Raw genomic sequence first — 18,531 nt, 5'->3', positions numbered from 1 at the left:
CTCCTCCCCCTCCCTTTGTCCAGCTTCCCGGCAAAGGTGTAGACTCACCCTACCCCCCTCCTGGCTCAGGTCCTGTCCCTCACCTAAAGTCATCCCCTGCTCTCCCCTCCCCCATGCAGACAGCCCCGGTAAAACTAGAGACATTCCCAGGTCAGTCCACCGCGCTCCCTACTGCGTCACAGGCTTCCTTTACATTGTCCTAAGCTACCCCCAAGTGCGCAGAGCACGAAGGGACCACACTATATTAGTGAGCGTGTGCAGAGGTTTTACACTGTTCACTTTTCACACATCGGGCAGTTTTCACAAGAGCAGAGGGCACTATAGGGCTATCACCCAGCAGCAGTTCATGTTTCAGCGCCCTTAGCCGTGGCACCACAGCTGATCAAGGATCACATTTCACATTACAGTGGAGAAAATACTTTCGCCTCCGTTTTTCAAAATCAAAACCATCTTTGGTTCAGCTCTGGAAAACACTCACCCCTGGGCTGAGCCTGACCTTGCCAAATTTCAGCCCAAAAGACTGAAGAGGTGTCAAGCAAGTGAAAGTGCTTAGCCCAGAAATGCTTGTTCAACCTCCATTCTGTCCAGGACACAGAGAACATTCCTATGTGACCACTGGGACGTGCTAAGTGGGACATCATGGGGCTTTTCCAGGTCTAATTTCTATAACAATCCAAACTCCCACAAGCTGTTAAGATAGAAAGATCTCCTTTATTAATGAACCCCAACAGTATTTCTTCAGATACAGGAGTTTTGAACTCAAATACTCAGAAGAAAACAAGTTAATATTGCATTATTCTCATAAGAAATACTGCAACTCATTACCAGTAACATATTGCAAAGCAAAACAGCTTGAAAAGAAAAAAAGAAAAAGAAAAGAAATTAAACTGATCAAAATGGAATTAAGGTTGGTTTGTGTTTTTTTTTTTTGAACTAGTAAGTCCTTGCAAGCACAGCTCGTTTCCGCAGATTACTTCCCAAACTTGTACAAAACAGAACCCGATTGGTTGTATTCCTTAAGAGCCCAGAGAGGTGCAACATTAAAAGCTACGATTATCAAGTAGCAAGTGCTCCAGCCTTCTGTCTTCAGCGGCGGCCTCCGCCACACCCCGTGCGTTAACGGGATGAGAACGTCTTCCCCCTGTAAGGAGCAGAAGGGCAATATTAGGGGTATTCTCTTACCAATATTCCACACGTTACTCAGTCCCAGTAGAGTCCTGCACTGACATCTACTGTGCTCCCTTTCAGCACAGGCGAGGCAATGCCCTTTGGGGACGGGAGGCTGTGGAGAGGATTTGGGGGAGTGTTTCCAAGAGGGGGCTCGGCAGGCAGAAGGGGAAAGAGGAGAGGGAGGGAACTGCAAGGACCGCGGCAGGAAATGAGAGCAGAGATACGAGGTCATGGTTATGGAAGAAGAGGACAAGGAACAGACGCCAATGAAGGGACTGACGTGTGGGTGAGTGAGTGGCAGGAGGGGAAGATGCCTAGACTACGGGCACATGCCTCCATTCACCAGAGCCAGACGGATACGCGCCTGGGTGACAGCAAGGCACCATCCTTGTCTTTCAGCACCAGTAATAAGATGACCAAGTGGGGTTGTCTACACAGCAACGTAAGCCTATGGTTAGTGAGACTCGAGTCGGCTGACCCACGCCAGGGAACCCCGGGCTTGAGCGCCTACACTGTATTTTAACCCTGGGTTAAGGATTTTCCGACCCAGGCTCGAATCTAGGGCTCTGGTCTCCACACTGCAGTGCGCAGACCTGAGTCAAAGGGTGCGTCTACACTACCCGCCGGATCGGTGGGTAGTGATCAATCTATTGGGGATCGATTTATCGCATCTAGTGTAGCCAGGATAAATCGATCCCTGATCGCTCTGCTGACGACTCCTGCACTCCAGCTCGGCGAGAGGCGGAAGTGGAGTCGACGGGGAGCGGCAGCAGTCGACCCCGCGCCATGAGGACAGCAGGTAAGTCGACCTAAGACACGTCGACTTCAGCTATGCTATTCTCGCAGCTGAAGTTGCGTATGTTAGGTTGACACCCCCCCGTCCCCCCACTGTAGACCAGGCCAAAGTAACCTTCCCCCAGAGTGCGTTGCACCCCCCGGCCTCTGTGTCGACACTCTAGCCCAGTGGCGCTCACTTTTTTACGGGTGGCCCCTTCCACTTAGCAAGTCTCCGAGCGCGACCCCCCTTATCAATTAAGATACTTTTTAATATATTTAACACCATTCTAAGTGCTGGAGGCAAGGCGGGGTTTGAGGTGGAGGCTGACAGCTCGCGACCCCCAGTAATAACCTTGTGACCCCGAGGGGTCCCGACCCCCAGTTTGAGAAGCCCTGTGCTAGCCCTAGTGGTGCACTGTGGGAGAACAGCCTGTTTCCTCGCTGTGATGGTGCTACTGACGGGCCTCAGGTGCTGTAAGGAGCACGAGTTCATAAACAGCGTAATTGGCGCCTTCGGTGGCTGTCCCCGTAGAACGACTGCCGTCTGGGGAGGCTTCATGTGAACCGATTGGAGAACTGGGCTTGCCAGCTCCAGGCTGAGTCCCACGGGCGGGAAAATGCCCAGGGGCACCTGTTCTGCAGCTAATTAGGACATCGGTCTCCAGGGCCAGCAGCCGATTAAACTGAAATTTTGCGATTCTGAAGGTTTAAAATGGGTTGTTCAATGAAGGGGGTTTGGTTGGTTGGTTTTTTATTTATTTTTGTCTGTTTTCAAGTTTGACATAAAATGTAGGTTTCAGAGAAAAAACGCCTGCACACCCCAGCCTGGCTGCAGAACAGTGACGTGCATCCCCTGGGCTTGGGGTGCAGTGTGCTCCAGCACCCCCCCAAGCTCGGAGGCGGATTACGGTTTTGTGGGGCCCTGGGACAGAGCAATGGCTGTTCCCTCCCTCCCCACACACACCCCAGTGTTCTTGCTGAGGCAATCAGGGTTGGGGCACAGGGGCTTGCCCCCACCCCCCATCCAGCACCTGCCGGGGAGCAGGGTTGGGGAATGCCAGGCAAGTGGAGCAGGGCCTGCCCATTTCCCCCCCTCCCCTCTCCCTGGGGCACTAGCCTCATTGGCGCAGTGGCTAATCCACCACTGCCTGGAGGCAGAGATAAGGGATCCTGGGAGGATGTGGGGAATTTTGGGGCTAGCTCCCACTCACCACCCTGACAGTGCATGCTGGCTGGGCAGCTCTGCATACACAGCCCCAGGGAGCGGGAGCAGCCAGAGCGTTCGGGGTCATCCTCCCCCAGCCATGCTGAGCCGGGACCTCTGCTGCTCCCCGTCTCTGCAGGACAGCCCAGGCTGTGCGCCAGAATCTGACCGTGCTCTTGTGACCGGGAAGCAGCTCTCTTTGCAAGAAGTATCAGAGGGGGAGCCGTGTTTGCTGCTTTTACAGATCCAGACTAAGAGTCCTGTGGCACCTTATAGACTAAAAGACATTTTGGAGCATGAGCTTTCGTGGGTGAATACCCACTTCATCAGATGCTCATGCTCCAAAACGTCTGTTAGTCTATAAGGTGCCACAGGACTCTCTGCTGTCTTTGCAAAATGTTTCTTCTGACAGGCCTCCACTGAAAGCCCCGCTGGCTCTCTGGTAGCATGCTTGAAGACTGGTGTTCAGCAGGCAATGGGTTAATGCTGATCTCAGCTGTTATCTTTGCAAAGAGAAGTGTGGTTTCCATTTGTAAGCAAGTGTAATAGATTGTATCACAGACTGTTAGCATGGAGAGGACTAAGGAAGTTGCCCCAAGGAACTCTGGGATACAACCGGAGGAACTGGAGCACTGGAATGGGTCACCTAGGGAGGTGGTGGAATCTCCATCCTTAGAGGTTTTTAAGGCCTGGCCTGACAAAGCCCTGGCTGGGATGGTTTAGTTGGGGTTGGTCCTGCTTTGAGCAGGGAGTTGGACGAGATACCTCCTGAAGGCCCTTCCAACCCTGATAGTCTGTGATTCTACGAATTCCAGGACCCAAATCAAGCCAGGGCTGTGTGCACACAGAAAAGCAATAGGGATCGGACCCTCCAGCCCCGCCGGGTCCTGGGACCCTCGCTTAGCACAGCTGGTGTGTGGACGCAAGGGGGTTAGGTTTGAGCCTGGGCTGACATTGCTGTGCAGATACACCCCTAAGAGGCTTCAATGCACTGGGCAGATGTGACACAAGGCGGAGCCATTTAAAAATCACTGTCCATGTTGCAAAGCTCCTCTCAGAAATGCACCAACCACCTTCCGGAGGTGGAACACAGCAAACAGCTGCAGTTAGCTGGTGCTGGGACCAAGCAGTTCTACCCTCTGCCTTCCCCCAGGCAGGCTCAACAGCACAGAACCGTTTTGTAAGAGGAGAGAATTTTATAGCACATTAAACCCCCTGGATCCTGCTCCTGGCCGTTGGAATTTCCCCAGTGCAAATAGTTAACTCAAAATGAATCAGCACTTGACACTTGCAGCTCCACGGCAGAGGCTTGAAGCTATTCACTGCTGCCGAAGGGCCTGCGGAAAGAGGCTGAGAAGGGTGTACCTAAAACACCACCACTATTAGCAGTGGGCAATACTGGATTAAAAACGAGCCCGGCCCCTTTTCAATAAAGCCAGCTACAGTCTGAACATGGAGAGCGCGCAGAGGGCTGTCTTGAAAGCCTGCTGGGACTTGCACTGTCATCTCTCTGGGGATGCAACATTTCTGTATGTGGTTTTTTTGTTCCTTCCCTGTGTTTTGCTGTTCCACACACCTACGAACACACAACAAACCTGAGCGTTTCCATGGCAAGACCTCTTGCAAGGCTGAGCCACTTCTAAGGCCCCCACAAATATCACTCCTCTAGCTGGAGCAATCCACTTCTGCAGAGGGGCCTCTTACTCCAGCCGTTTCAATGGACACACAATGTTTGCATCGGGCCCAAAATCTGGCTTCGGAAGATATTCTACAAGGCTTAATGGAAATTCCAGACCCACTGGACTTTAAACACTCCCCAAAACAGTCACTCCATTGCGGACGAGAGATAAGGTGAAACTGACATGTCTATTTTCACAGCCCAAGCTGAGTGAAGTGCAAAATGTGAACAGAGCGCAAATGGTGTTAAGTCAATGAGATTAAACCCTCCCCCTCATTTTCGCACCATTTCCACCAGCCCCAGAGATTTTATACACTGCTTTTCAGAGTATGATTCATGGCCAGCAATGTCACTTTAAGAGATGGGAGATGCACTGATCACTTCACCAGCCACTAAGATGTGCCGAGGATCCCTGCCCAGAACCCCGCCCGTCTTTAACTCCACTTACAGCATACAACACCTGTTTCAGAGCTGTCTCTCTACACCCTGCCCAGCAACGTCCATCTCCGGGTTCACACACACGTCACTGACTGGCTGGCCCCACAGCTCACCATGCAGTATGTGCCTTGGGGATGGTTCTCCGTGACGGCACTGCATGTGACCTGTGAACCCCCCCAGGGCATTTCTTCCAACTTGTGAGAGTGGCCGCGACAGCTGGCACCAGACTAACCTGCTGCTCATGCCAGTTACTAGTCAGTTCCTGTACAGTCATCCTGCTAGATAAGCAAGTCGCATTAGAACAGTAAATGGAGCATTACAGGCACTTTGGTACTATCTACTTACAAACCCCCAGCTTTCCTGACTAGTCCTTAAAAGGACTGATTGCCGGCAGGAAGACCGAGCCAGCTGCCTTTCTGCTGTACCTATCTGCTGTTTCATCTCTTGGCCTCAACTGCTCTGCCTGTCAGCCTCTGGACCGTGACACCTGTGCGGGACTCTGCCTGCTGAAGGGAGTCGCCAGCGAACTGTCTGGCATGGAAGAGGCTCCTGCGAACAAGAAGCGAGGGGGGAAATAAGCAAATGAGATACGAGCTCATCTTAATCCGCCCTTCATCGAGGTTCTGCTCTTGTATCCAAGCCTCCATTGCTCACTCAACCCCCATCCCCCATACTCACCGTCTGCCCCGCCCTCCACCAGGACAACCCTGTTCCCTCTCTCTGTGAAGGGCCAGTCCACCCTATCTAGGGGGAGAGGCAGTTCTGCCCCATCCTGTGTAGGGATCCGAGGCGGTAAGCTGTGACTGCCGGCTATCCCGTATTATAACAGGGGAAGTGAATACGCTTCTGGAAACGGGCGAGACATCCTAGCTTAAAGTGGAGTTTAAACTTACCAAGGAGATCTGAACTCCAGCCCTGCAAGGGCTGGACGTACTGATCACCACCAAAAACACATGCGAGAAGCTTCCCCGGCACTTAGTTACAGAACTGCTGGAAACTCTTCCCTTCGGAGCCAATGAGCATAACCCCCCACGCGCTAGGTCTGAGCTCCCAAACTGCCTGCTCTTTAACAGCACAACAGACCCGCCAGGAAACCACTCCAGCTGGAGACGGGAGAGAAGACAAGGCAGTTTAAGGTACTTCCTGAAGTCAGCCAAGACCAGAACTACCCTTTTAAATGGAGGCAGACAGACATTTTAGCTTTTCCCCATCATCCGGACTAGCCAGGTGTGAGATAAAAGCCTTTATTTCCCTTGAAAATAGGCAGTTAAGTGGGATTCATGTGGGGAATAGCCGAGGTGTTGGGCTTTCACTGAACTGCAGGCAGGTCAGCCTTTCCCAGTTCTCAAGGATGACCCTTCCCCCTCAGAGGTTCCAGGATTAGCTGGGGAGAGGACTAGTGCGGCACCTTCGAACAGCACTGTCCCGCTGCGACAGCAATACCCTTACAAGGGACTGCCACCGGATTACACCCTGATGCTCCAGCCTTTTTGTCTCAATGACAGACTCACATTTATACTGTCGCATCGTATGCTAACGGCTAGTTCTCCTGGTTTGATTTTCTGGGATTCTCTTTTGCTCACAGAGCAGCGGAAGCATCACATAATGCAATTGCTAAAATCTACTGTGTGTTCAATGCTCAGAGTGCTTTACAGACATCCGCCACCTCCTGGGGATGGCGGCGGGTATTGGCACCACCCCCATTTCACAGAAACGGGAACAGAGGCAGAGCAGCAACTTCCCTTGTCCAAGACCACAGAGTCAGTGTAAGAGAAATCCAGCCTTGGGTTCTCCAGACACGCTCCTCTCTCCCCAGGCTCCTGCTAGGAGGGAAGACCCTGTCAAACAACCTGAAAGCGAGCTTGCTTTTCAAATGCAGGCGTGAAGGAGAAGTCTGCCACTCTGGGATTTGAGTGTCGGTTCCATGCGGCGTTAAAGGTGAAATTTGCCAACTAATTAGTCCGCAGTTAGATCCCTGAGTGAAGGGTGAACGTTTGCACCAATTTCTTAGCCTGGGACAGGCTGGCCCGTGAATACTTTTCACCAGGTTTATAAACTGTGCATGTGCCTAGTCCACATGTACGTTCCACACTTGAGTGGAGCCCAGACGAGCTGTACCTGATGGGTTTTGAAGGGAGTTGCTGAAATGTGAGAGTATCCAACAAGAGGCAGGACATTCAAAGTTACCTGACACCTTCTGCCTTACGGGTGACAGCGTTCAGGATGAGCCGTCAGCCTTTCCTCAAAGTTTCTATTTCGTCCTAACAATATTTAACTCTGGAGGAAGCTGCGTTTAATTTAACAAGTTTTTAATGCTCAGTACAAAGCCAACCTCACAATCTGGAGAATCAACACACTTTCACTCTGTGAGGGAAAGGCCCTGGAGTGCGTGTTAGACTAGCTACTGCAAAAACTCTGACAGCAGAGCCACGCTAGCCCAGCACTTGGGAGGCTTCGTTCTGCGCACCTCAGCAATGCACTTTGTACAGAAGATGCTGCATACAGAGGTATCAAAATGCTTCCATGTCTGCTGCCTTCTACCACCCCAGATCTACCCCTTTCAGAATTGAGAAAATGCCCCCATGGGAAAGGCAGTGCGCGCTTTACAAATAACCGGGATTATTAAAAAAGAGACGGTCAGACAGCAGAAGCCTTTAAATAACCAAGCTTGTTAAAGAACAACACACGGTTCTCTAGTCTACGCCTTCTTCCCAGGGCTTCTGGGGCTCTGGACAAAAGAATTCTACTCCATTTTATAACAGTGCTCCCTCACTAGGATTGCCTTTCCAATGTGCGCTCACCACGCCCAGCTACTGAGAACCTCCCCAACACACGTTGTACTGGCTGTGACAATAACGGAGCATGATCTGTGTTCACGAGACTCTTACAGGCCCAAGGATCCCGGCTTTGATACTCACGTGATTGTTTTCATTTCCTTCTTCTCCGCGTCTGGACGGGCACGGTTCAGCACCTTGAGGAAATCTGACGTTTTTGCCCTCATACGCGTGTGAATATAGGCCTGCGTTGCATTACAAAACAAACAGCTGAAGGTTCCATCCACATACTTTGGTTTTCAAACATCAGCTGTTATCACCCTAACAGGACTAAACTCTGAAATCCCTAGGGCTGGCAAGAGGGGTGGAGCGTGAATACCAGCAGACCCTGTAGGTGATCTGGGACTGAGATCCTCTTCTGGGCCAGGGACACTGGGTCTAGGGGCTGGCTCTTGCTCATGGGGGGTCTTACACTGGACTCTCTGGTAGAACCACCCGATGGACAGGGATCCTGAAGAAATGGTACGTTGCTGCACAAATGTCCATTGCCCCCTCCCCCAGTCTGTATTCATCTGTTGTCTCTTATACTTTGATCGTTGGCGCAGAACCCATCTTTTTGTTCTGTTTGTACAGCACCTAGCACAGTGGGGTCCCGGTCCCTGACTGGGGCTTCTAGGCACAAGAGTACTACAAATCCCAACACTACTGTCACTCGTACCCAGTGATGGGTGAATTAGGCCTGGGAATGGGGCTTATGCTGTCCTCTGCCGTGCCCAACGCTGGCCCTTGTCAAGTCCAGATCCCAGAGTCGATGCCCCACTAGTCTCCCTAGAGTGGCAATTCCTATTTCCTGCCAACAGGTGGGAGTGAGCACTGGGAGAGTTTGGGGGCAAATCCCACCATGTGAGATGGAGATGACCTGCAATGCTGCCTCACAGACAGACCCAGAGAAGAGGGCAGACTCATTTCCACATTCCGGGAGAACAGTGCTTGGCACGTATGTAGCACTTGGCATTTCCAAAGGGCTACACAGTGTGCTCTTGGCGTTGGACGCACGTGAAGCAGAGGCCGAGGTGAATTCTGCATTTAAAACCCTCCTCGGAATGTTCACCTCCCCCCGCCTGCGGAGCACAGCCCAGTCCCCTCTGTACCTTGGAGCATTTGATGTGATAGTGCAGGTAGTCCCGGAACGTGTGGATCAGGTTGATGGTGTTGTCCCTGGCAGCGGTGCTGGTGTGGCGGGGGAACAGCACTGGAAAGATAAAACAATAGCGCAAGGAGTTTTATTTCCGACCAAGGCCGAGCACCAGCTAGAAAGAGCGACAGGATACGAACAGCTACTGAAGAGCTGTTTCAATACATGAGCCTTAATACTCAGGAGGTCTATGAAAGAGCCCTTGCCTGCACCATATGACTGAATGACACTTGGAATTTAGCACGAGGCTTAACAGCACTTCTCCAATATTCACAACACTGACATCTGTACGATCGGATACAGTCTGGATGACAGAGGTGATTGGAGTTAACAATCTGAAGACAATCACATCATTGTACCTGTGAAAAGTACTTTTCATTCACTTTTCCTAAACTAGAGGAAGGTCTTTCAACAGATACCTTAAGAGGGCAGAGAGGCAAAATGAACTAAAAAGTAGACTGTTCATGTTTCATTCACTGGAGAGAAACCTAATCCCGCCTGTCTCTTCTAAACTAGTAACAAAGACCCCAGACACATTTTCTACTAATGACAGAGCAGAAATCTTCTTCCTAATGCACAGAGAAAACTTCACCACCATGTAGATTTAAGAGGCCCGTGAGAGCATGTGTGATTTTACATGGCAAATCAATACTGTATTCCTGTCAGAATTCTACCTTTGACATGACCCTTACTCATCGCCAGACCCTGCCCCCTGCCAAGCACCCCACCCCCAGCTCCAAGCTGACAGAACAGAGAGATACACTTGGACAGCACCTTGGGAAGCCATCCAGATGCTGCTGATTGCCCTGTCACCGCTAAACATAATCTGCTAAAATCCCGATGCATCCGGAGGAAAATAACTGTCCAGGATGAAATTTTGCATCCTTCTGCCACAGTACAAACAGAAGCGCCCTTCACAGAAGGCAGGTCTCGGCACCGCCACGCGGCCTGTCCGCTTGCTGGATGAGCCAAGCGCTATTAGTTACGCTGGCCCAGGAAGCAAGGTGCCAACTGTGAGTGGCCGGCATGCACGGCTCCAAGGGCTGTTATTTTGTGGGAACAACTCAACTACCACTCCAAGGACTGACAGGCCTCTGGCATGGGGCTAATCTCACAAAGGGACAGCTAAATCGGACACTGAAAAGGAGCTGCTCTCACACAAAGCCTGTGAGCTAAAGCGAGTTGCACAGCTCGTGCATGGTCTAAGATCTGCTATTACATTGTGCTCCCAGATCACCCATGAGTTGCCTGATGTCTTTGAGGACACGTCTACACTACCTGCCAGATCGGCGGGTGGTAACTGATCTATCAGGGATCAATTTATCGCATCTCATCTAGACGCAATAAATCGATCCCTGAATCACCGCCTGTACTCCACCTCGGCAGGAGGAGTAAGCGGAGTCGACGGGGCAGCCGCTGCAGTTGACTTGCTGCCGTGAGGATGGCCAGGTAAGTTGAACTAAGATACTTCGACTTCAGCTACACGAATAGCGTAGCTGAAGTTGTGTATCTTAGATTGATCACCTCCCAATGTAGACCAGCCCTAAGATACGAATCTTAGCTCAGGGCTCTTGTACAGACAGGCCTAGCAACAACACACCAGTACGAACGTAGCTTTATTCAGCAAAGGGAGGAAGCTGCATGTCTCTGTTCTACTCTCAAATGAGTGCAAGAAAGGGTGCTCGGAAGTGAAAAGCCTTAATGGACTAACCCACTTTCGTCCCCGTTTCATCTGTTGACTGAAAGGTGAAGCCAATTGTTAATTACACTTGTGGTTCATTCTTAAAGACGTTCAAGAGACTAAATAACCAAACTTAACCAAATTTATTGCCAAAAGACAAAACAGTACCAGGTGAAAAGGAGACAAATACCCTCCTTCTGGAAAGCAATTCTTATCTTGCAACACGGTCACCTACCCCAAAGGTGCGCTTTGGAAATATGCATTTAAACCAGCTATATTTATAGCACAGTTTTACACAGAGTTCCAAAACTTTCTGTGTGTAACAAAACTCCAACCTGCCAGTTTGGGCTTGGTGCTCTGTATCTTCCTTCTCTTTGTTCTGGATACTAGCATTCCAGGTACTGGCCTGTGAAGTTACAGCCCGATACTGTCCCTTATCTCATTACAAATACTACATCCCAGGTGCTGATGAGCCATGACAGGACTCCCTTGGCACAAGGTATTTGTGCACCTTTGCTTTGACAAGTTTCCTGTTTTCTAACGCCAAAGCTGGCTTCAGCTTTGCAAAGTGTTGGAGGATACCTGTCACGTGCGACCGGAACTGGGGGAAGAACCTGATCATTCAGTTAACTTCCCAACAGCCATAGATATAACGTACATTATGTTAATACCACGTGCATAATACCTATTAGTGTGGTGTACACTACGCCTACATCTAGGTATTGGCGAACACCTCAGTATTTTTATTACTGGAGTTTTGGAAAACAGTCCTCACTGAGCTCTGACTAATCCACGCAGGGCAATAGTGCCCATCACAAAAATCAGAGTCTGGTGCCAAGCATCACAGGAAAGGATTGGGACAAGTGTAGCGGAGGATGCTGCAGCTCGGGAACCAGGTGTGTTGGCACAGCTCTCAGGGCACAGCGCCTGCTTCCAGATCTACCTGTAGCCCATACCAACAGCTCCTAAGTCATGGGCAAAGCTGCACAACAATGGGCTGGAGGGAACACTATTCCAGGGGAGTATCTAGCACCATGTGGTGCTTTGCAAATATTAACTAACCCTCTCAGCACCCCTGGCAAGCAAGTATCTCTGCTTTACAGATGAAAATTAGAAGCAGAGCTCTAATGATTTGTCCAAGACCACAGAGAATGTTGGAGAGCCAAGATGGAAGTCCAGGTCCCAGCTGTGCATTCAGACCATGCCTCTAATAGAGCATTTGCAAAACACATATTTGTGGCCAAACAAATTATACAAAAAATATGCACATCTTCCCCCAAATGAATAACTCAAAGCTATCCCCCCCTTGGTCATCAAGTGAAATTGTATTTTCAAAATAACATCATGCATCAAACCGTAAGAATCTGTTTCTATTTTTCCCATTATTTAACATGCTTAATGACCTGGACTATCAAATGATTAACCTTCCCCTCTCTATTTCCTCATCTCCTGTTACAAAGAATTCTTTGAACAAAGAACACTTTGAACCCAGAAAATGGATGTCATTTATTTTTATCGACAGGAGAGGCGAGATGACAGATGAAGATGTGATACGGACTTCTGTTACCCGCAAAACATCTTTTAAAATTCTAGGAATTCCATTTATCTCTCTCCGCCCCAACTGAGAAACATTCAGACGGGTTGTTGTTGTTATTACTACTTTATATAAAGTTCTGGTGCATTTGGACCCAAATGCGTCACGACAACGTTGCATTAACAGCATGCACCAGAGCCAAGAACTGTGGAGCAAAAGCTCTAAACATTTTCCCACGCTGCTCTGACCAATCTGCACCAGTCTTAACTTGCAACATTCCTATTTCAGTCTTGAGACACAGACTGTCCATCTTGCAGAGCCATTCAATGGTTTTAGGCTGGGAACTCGTGTCCAATAGGGATCATCATCATCAGTTGCGTGCATGGCACTTTCCAGACATGTAGCAAGACAACTGTCCAAAGTTTACAGGCGACCTAGGTTGGAATGAGTGTAAGACTCTCTTCCCAGCGGGACAGGTACCTGGTGCATCAATCTCTGTACTACACCCCACTCCATACGCAGAACCATGTCACAAGGAGTTTCACTGTTTCACTCCGTCTCAAGCGACGAGACAGCGTGAAGCAGCTCTCCGCAATGAACACCGGAAGACAGGGATAAATTGCCCTTCCTGGGCCCAGCTTACCAAAGGTGATGTAGCCAATGTTGTCACCTACTGCTGCATCCGTGTCTTTCAGTTCAAGGGGGGGCTCCCTGTGGCTGAAGAGCACCTGTGGAGCTGTGTGACTGGCACGGCGGCCCTCCTTAAATTCCTGTGCAGACAAGACAAAACCAACGTGAATTCACTCAACTGTAAGACTGAGGGTATCCACGCTGCAATCCCAGCCTCCTGCACTGGGAGTGCCGAACAATCTTGCTTTAAGTATGAACATTGGCTTCTGAAGCCCCCTCACCCCCCTAGCCACACAACACGCCAATAGCGCCGACCTTTCCATACCGGATTTTAGAACCCAAGACCTTTGACATTCAAAGTGCTGACTTTAATGCGTCAACCTTCCCTTGGAAAATGTGAACAAAGATTTTTCCTTACAGGGGATAAGAAATATTTAGTTCAGTGAAATCAAGATTTCCTAACCCCAAGTGGGCTTTGTTTATTAAATTAAAACCCTGCCAGATTAACCTACAGTAACAAGCTCAGATCAGGAATAAGAAGCTTAGGAGTAGAAAGGATCCTATTTCACACAAAACAAACGGCCTAAAATCATATCATGGGAAGAGGCTGAAGAGCAGTCGCTAACAGGGGTCATTTGTGCTTTTCTAGGTGAGCTACTTCTGACAGCGTCAATTTCATTGCAAAACTGTTTCCTTCTTGAGGACACAAGAGAATTTAAGAATGTGAGCTGCCGGCGATGGCCCGTTCCACACAGAATACGAGAAGTATGTGGAAGAACGGCTACTAATTGAAACTGTAAGCCTTAAGCCAACGCTAACTAGGTGAAACCCAGCCCAATGCTACTAGTGATAAATTGCAGGTTACAAAAATGCGAAATCCCCTAAGGTTAGAACAGATGGGAGGCTGCTGGCAGGATGTTTCCCCATATGGGCCCCAAGGCTCTAGTTTCTCTCTCTTACCCTCCTGTAAAATAGCCCAGATGTGTCAGCTTTCAGGGCACATTTGTTTCATGTGCCCTTTGACATGAGGTGGGGGTACTGGCTGGTGTATGAAGAGCAGCTACTTGGCAGAAGAGCTGACTGAAACATGTATTAGTTTGGTAACAGATCCTAGTGATGCACTCACGGCTTGTACATGGGCCCTTTTCAGTATCCTAACTTGAAATAAAATAAGCGATTTGTCCCACAGTTCTAATATCATGAATATACAGGTGTGAAAGGCCTGCAGACATCCTTTTCAGGCTGAGAGGGCCCCCTCCTCCTGGCCTCACCCAGACCCCAGGCCATGTAGTGCTGTTTTCCTTAATTAACCACATACACACTACTTGCAACTTCTCCCTTTCACACGAGGTGCATGCACATCGCTAACTCAACATGAAATGTATCACACGATCGTTAGCTGTGCATGGTCTCCAGTGTCTGAACCCTTCACCCTCCATACGCGTAGCATGTTCCTTGCTCTAGAAACGGAAGGAGAATTACACACATCCCTGATCTGGAAGAGTTCAGGTAGGTTATTAATTAATCTACTGGAGCAGTTTATTGGGATATCCCTGTATTAAACCTGACAGCTTTGATTTCCAACTGCTAGAGCTTCGCCCTGGCTGAACTGGTTAACAGAGGTACTCTCTCCATGGAAGGAAAGCGCGGTGGTAGCTATTGTTAGACAGAGCCACATTACATAACTGAGCAGAGGGAGGGCGAGAACTAGAGGAACGAGTTAGAATGACTCACAGTGGAAATTCTTGCGGCTTGAACAGCAAGTTTTTAGACGCTTCAGAGGGTAGAGAGTCTGGAACAGCATCCCCTGGAAGACTCACCGCAGCCCCAAACCTGTTTTATTAACTCCGTGGTTTCCACTCATTGCATAAAGCTGAAATTCAGGGACCCCAGAAGCAGCGTAGCACTGTACACTTAAAGTTGGGGACTTCGACAAAGGCTGGGGATTTCACGTTTAAAGCAGATCCTCTGCTCTTAACTCATGCCCCAGCAGAGAGGCAGACATACAGTGCGAGCTAAGAAGCCAGCAGCAGCCTTTTTCTGGAGCACGCTCGCTGATGTAGGCTGGCATCAGAGTTTTACCCTCCTAAGCCATCACAAGGTTAATACTTGTTAGCTGGGTTTCATCCCTGCCAGCAGCCTAGGCTGGCACATAGCTGTTCTCTTAGAATCCGGCTGGCACTCTTTCTGCAATATGGACAGGGCTCCTCGCTGTGCCAGGAGCACTAGACTGGCTGGTCCTCCACCCTCCCAGCTTTCTGTGCAACAGGACATGCCAGAGTGCATTGCTCCACATGTCCTGTGCCACTACACACAGGTCCTCCAAGCACTGTACCCCCTGCGGAGGCATTACGGAACAGCTGCCCAGATTTTCCCCAGAATGCACCGACAGGCAGCATAATAGGCATGGATGGATAAACAAATCTGGCAAATGGCTGTGGTGGGAAAAATGCTGGTGCATGGACCAAACTGTTTGTTTTTAAGTGGCTTAGATAAAGGTTCTGAAAGTGCAGGCAGAACGTCAGACGGATGAAATCTCAGCCTGCCAAGCTCAGAAAGCAGTTACATAACATGCAAACTGTTTATTAGAAGAGAAGAACTCTAGTTTGGCTAAGTGACAACTACAATGGGAAAAACAGTCTACAAATAATTTATTTGTTAAGATTCATATGAAAAAGCACTTACCCCAGGCTTTAGGCATAGTTATAATTTTTCAAACACACCACAAGCAATGCCAAAAAAACCCCAATCCCCTAAAACAGCCTATTAGTGCAGACTATGGCAGTTTTTAAGGTGGAACACATTTAAATATATAGGGCTGGAAGGGGCCTTGAGAGGTCGAAGTGCAGCCCCCTGCACTGATGCAGGACCAAGTAAACCTAGACCACCCCTAGCAGGGTTTTGTCCAACCTGTTCTTAAAAACCTCCAGTGAGGGAGTTTCCACAACTTCCCTTTGAAGCCTATTCCGCAACTTAACTACCCTTATAGCTAGAAAGTCTTTCCTAATATCTAACCTAAGTCTCCCTTGCTGCAGATTTAACCCGTTACTGCTTGTCCTGCCTTCAGTGGACATGGAGAACAACTGATCACTGTCCTCTCTAGAACAGCCCTTCACATACTTGAAGACTTATCAGGTTTCCCCCCGCCCCAATCTTTTTTCAAGACTAAACATGCCCAGTTTTTTTAACCTCTTGTTATAGGTCAGATTTTCTAACCCTTTAATCATTTTTGTTGCTCTCCTTGGGACTTCCGCCGATTAATCCGTATCTGTCCAAAAGTGCAACGACTAGAACTGGGCCCCGTGTTCCTGTTGAGGCCTCCCAGCGCTGAGCAGAATGGGACAATGACCCCCCATGTCTTACATACGACACTCCTAGTAATATTTCCTAGAATGAGATTAACCTCTCTTTGGAACTGCATCACATAGCTGACTCATTCAATTTGTAATCCACTATAATCCCCACATCCTTTTCAGCAGTACTACAGCCTCGCCAGTTATTCTCCATTTTGTAGTTCTGCATTTGCACTAAGTGAAGTGCTTTGCATGTGTCTTTATTGAATTCCATCTTGTTGACTTCTGACCAATTCGCCAATTTGTCAAGCTCCTTTTTAATTCTAATCCTGTCCTCCAAAGTGCTTGCAACCCCTCCCAGCTTGGTGTCATCTGCAATTTTATAAACATACCCTCTACTCCATTACTCAAGTCACTAATGATAATACTGACGACTACCAGACCCAGGACTAACCCCTGCAGGACCTCACTAGATGCGCCCTCCCAGCCTGACGACAAACCATGGATAGCTATGCTTCGAGGGCAGTCTTACAACCAGTTTGTATCCATTTTATAGTAATTTTAGCTAGATCACATTCTCTAGTTTCTTTACGAGAATGTCATGTGGGTCTTCTCCTGCTGATAACTGCTCATCTTAATTAATTAGCCTCTTAGAGTTGATACGGCTACTTCCACCTTTTCATTTCTGTATGTATATACATCTCCTTACTATATCTTCCATTCTATGCATCTGAAGAAGTGGGCTGTAGCCCACGAAAGCTTATGCTCAAATAAATTTGTTAGTCTCTAAGGTGCCACAAGTTCACCTGTTCTTTTTGCGGATACAGACTAACACGGCTGCTACTCTGAAACCTAAAATCAGCAAAAATCATGGCTACTGCCTTCCCCCATCCACTAGGCCAGAGACCCTGTCAAAGAAGGAAATGAGCTTGGTTTGGCATGATTTGTTCTTGACAAATCCACGCTGGCTAGTCCTTAGAACCCTATTAAACTCTAGCTACTTACAAATGTATTAATAAATTGTTTCAGTATCTTTCTAGATATCGACGTTCGGCTGACTGGTCTAATTCCCCAGATCTTCTTTGTTCCACTTTTACAGATAGGTATTTTGTTTGCCCTTCTCCAGTCCTCTAGCCTCACCCGTCCTCCAGGAGTTCTCAAAGATAATTGCTAATGGTTCTGAGATTGCTGCAGCTAGTTCCTGAAGTACTGTAGAATGAATTTCATCAGGCCCTGCCAACTTGAATACATCTGACTTGTCTAAATATTCTTTAACCCATTCTTTTCCCACGTTGGCTTGTATTTCTTCCCCCTTGCTGTTAATATCAATTGTGTTGGCTATAGCATTCCCTTGAGCAATGCTTTTATTGAGAGATGCTATATGCTTTAATCGGATTCATTCGTGGCCTGATTCCTGAATGCAGCATAACACTGAGCCACTGAGGCAGGACCGGCCCTAGACAAAATAGCACCCCAGGCATGGAGCATTTTCTGCACACTCCTCCCCTCCATTTATTAAACTTTTCAATACCTTATTTTTATTGCATTTGTAGCCCATTTCATGACTTTGATGCACGACTTGCATCCATGATTTATTCTTGTCGTACAAGACAATTTATTATTTGCATGCTAGGATGTGTAAATCTGTATTTATTCACGCCATATATAAGCAAAGAAAAAATTCATTTCCTCTAAGCTTTCAGAATTACACAATAAAACAACAAAGGTTTGCTCTGGTGTCCTTTGCCAAAATTCAACCTTTCCCCACAGTGCTGACTTCTAGTTGGCTACTGCTGAAACTCACACCGTGGGTGTGAGGCTGCATTTCAGTGGAACTGTGTGTATGCTGAAGTATTTTGTGATGAAAGGAGTTACGTAAATATGTAACATGATCGACTGTGTTAAGCCAGCAAGGAATTCAATAATTAAAGATACCAACACGACAGACCAGATTAGAAGAGATACTGTCTAAGCGCATTAACGTGGTATGGCCATCCAGTGCAGTTCTGTCCCACAGAGAATAGGCTGCTGTGAAGCACTGACATGCATTAAGCCCCCAGTGATCTCACTTCAGTTCAGTATCTACTTGTTCAGTGATTCTACTTATAGAAGAAGTGTGTATATTTCTGGATGTTGCCATTTATAAACACCTCAATG

At 48.5% G+C, this 18,531-nt stretch overlaps 1 protein-coding gene across 2 annotated transcripts in view; it reads right to left on the bottom strand.

Annotated features, from left to right (window-relative positions):
* Positions 1 to 691: 691 nt before the first annotated feature.
* Positions 692 to 18,531, bottom strand: part of ARPC2 (actin related protein 2/3 complex subunit 2) — a 32,513-nt gene continuing 14,673 nt past the window's right edge. The window contains exons 7-11 of one of the 2 annotated variants that reach the window (XM_039494742.1): positions 13,095 to 13,221; positions 9,193 to 9,293; positions 8,186 to 8,286; positions 5,693 to 5,816; positions 692 to 1,141 (exon numbers count right to left, since the gene is read on the bottom strand). In XM_039494742.1, the coding sequence (XP_039350676.1) occupies positions 5,705 to 5,816; positions 8,186 to 8,286; positions 9,193 to 9,293; positions 13,095 to 13,221 (441 nt within the window). In that variant the 3' untranslated portion in view covers positions 692 to 1,141; positions 5,693 to 5,704. The remainder of the gene's footprint in view (positions 1,142 to 5,692; positions 5,817 to 8,185; positions 8,287 to 9,192; positions 9,294 to 13,094; positions 13,222 to 18,531) is intronic. The other variant, XM_039494743.1, reaches the window with a different exon arrangement.

This window comes from Mauremys reevesii, linkage group 11 (assembly GCF_016161935.1).
Source record: "Mauremys reevesii isolate NIE-2019 linkage group 11, ASM1616193v1, whole genome shotgun sequence".
NCBI lineage: Eukaryota > Metazoa > Chordata > Testudines > Geoemydidae > Mauremys > Mauremys reevesii.
The sequence above is the reverse complement of the archived record's forward strand: the minus strand, read 5'-3'. Positions and strand labels throughout refer to the sequence as shown.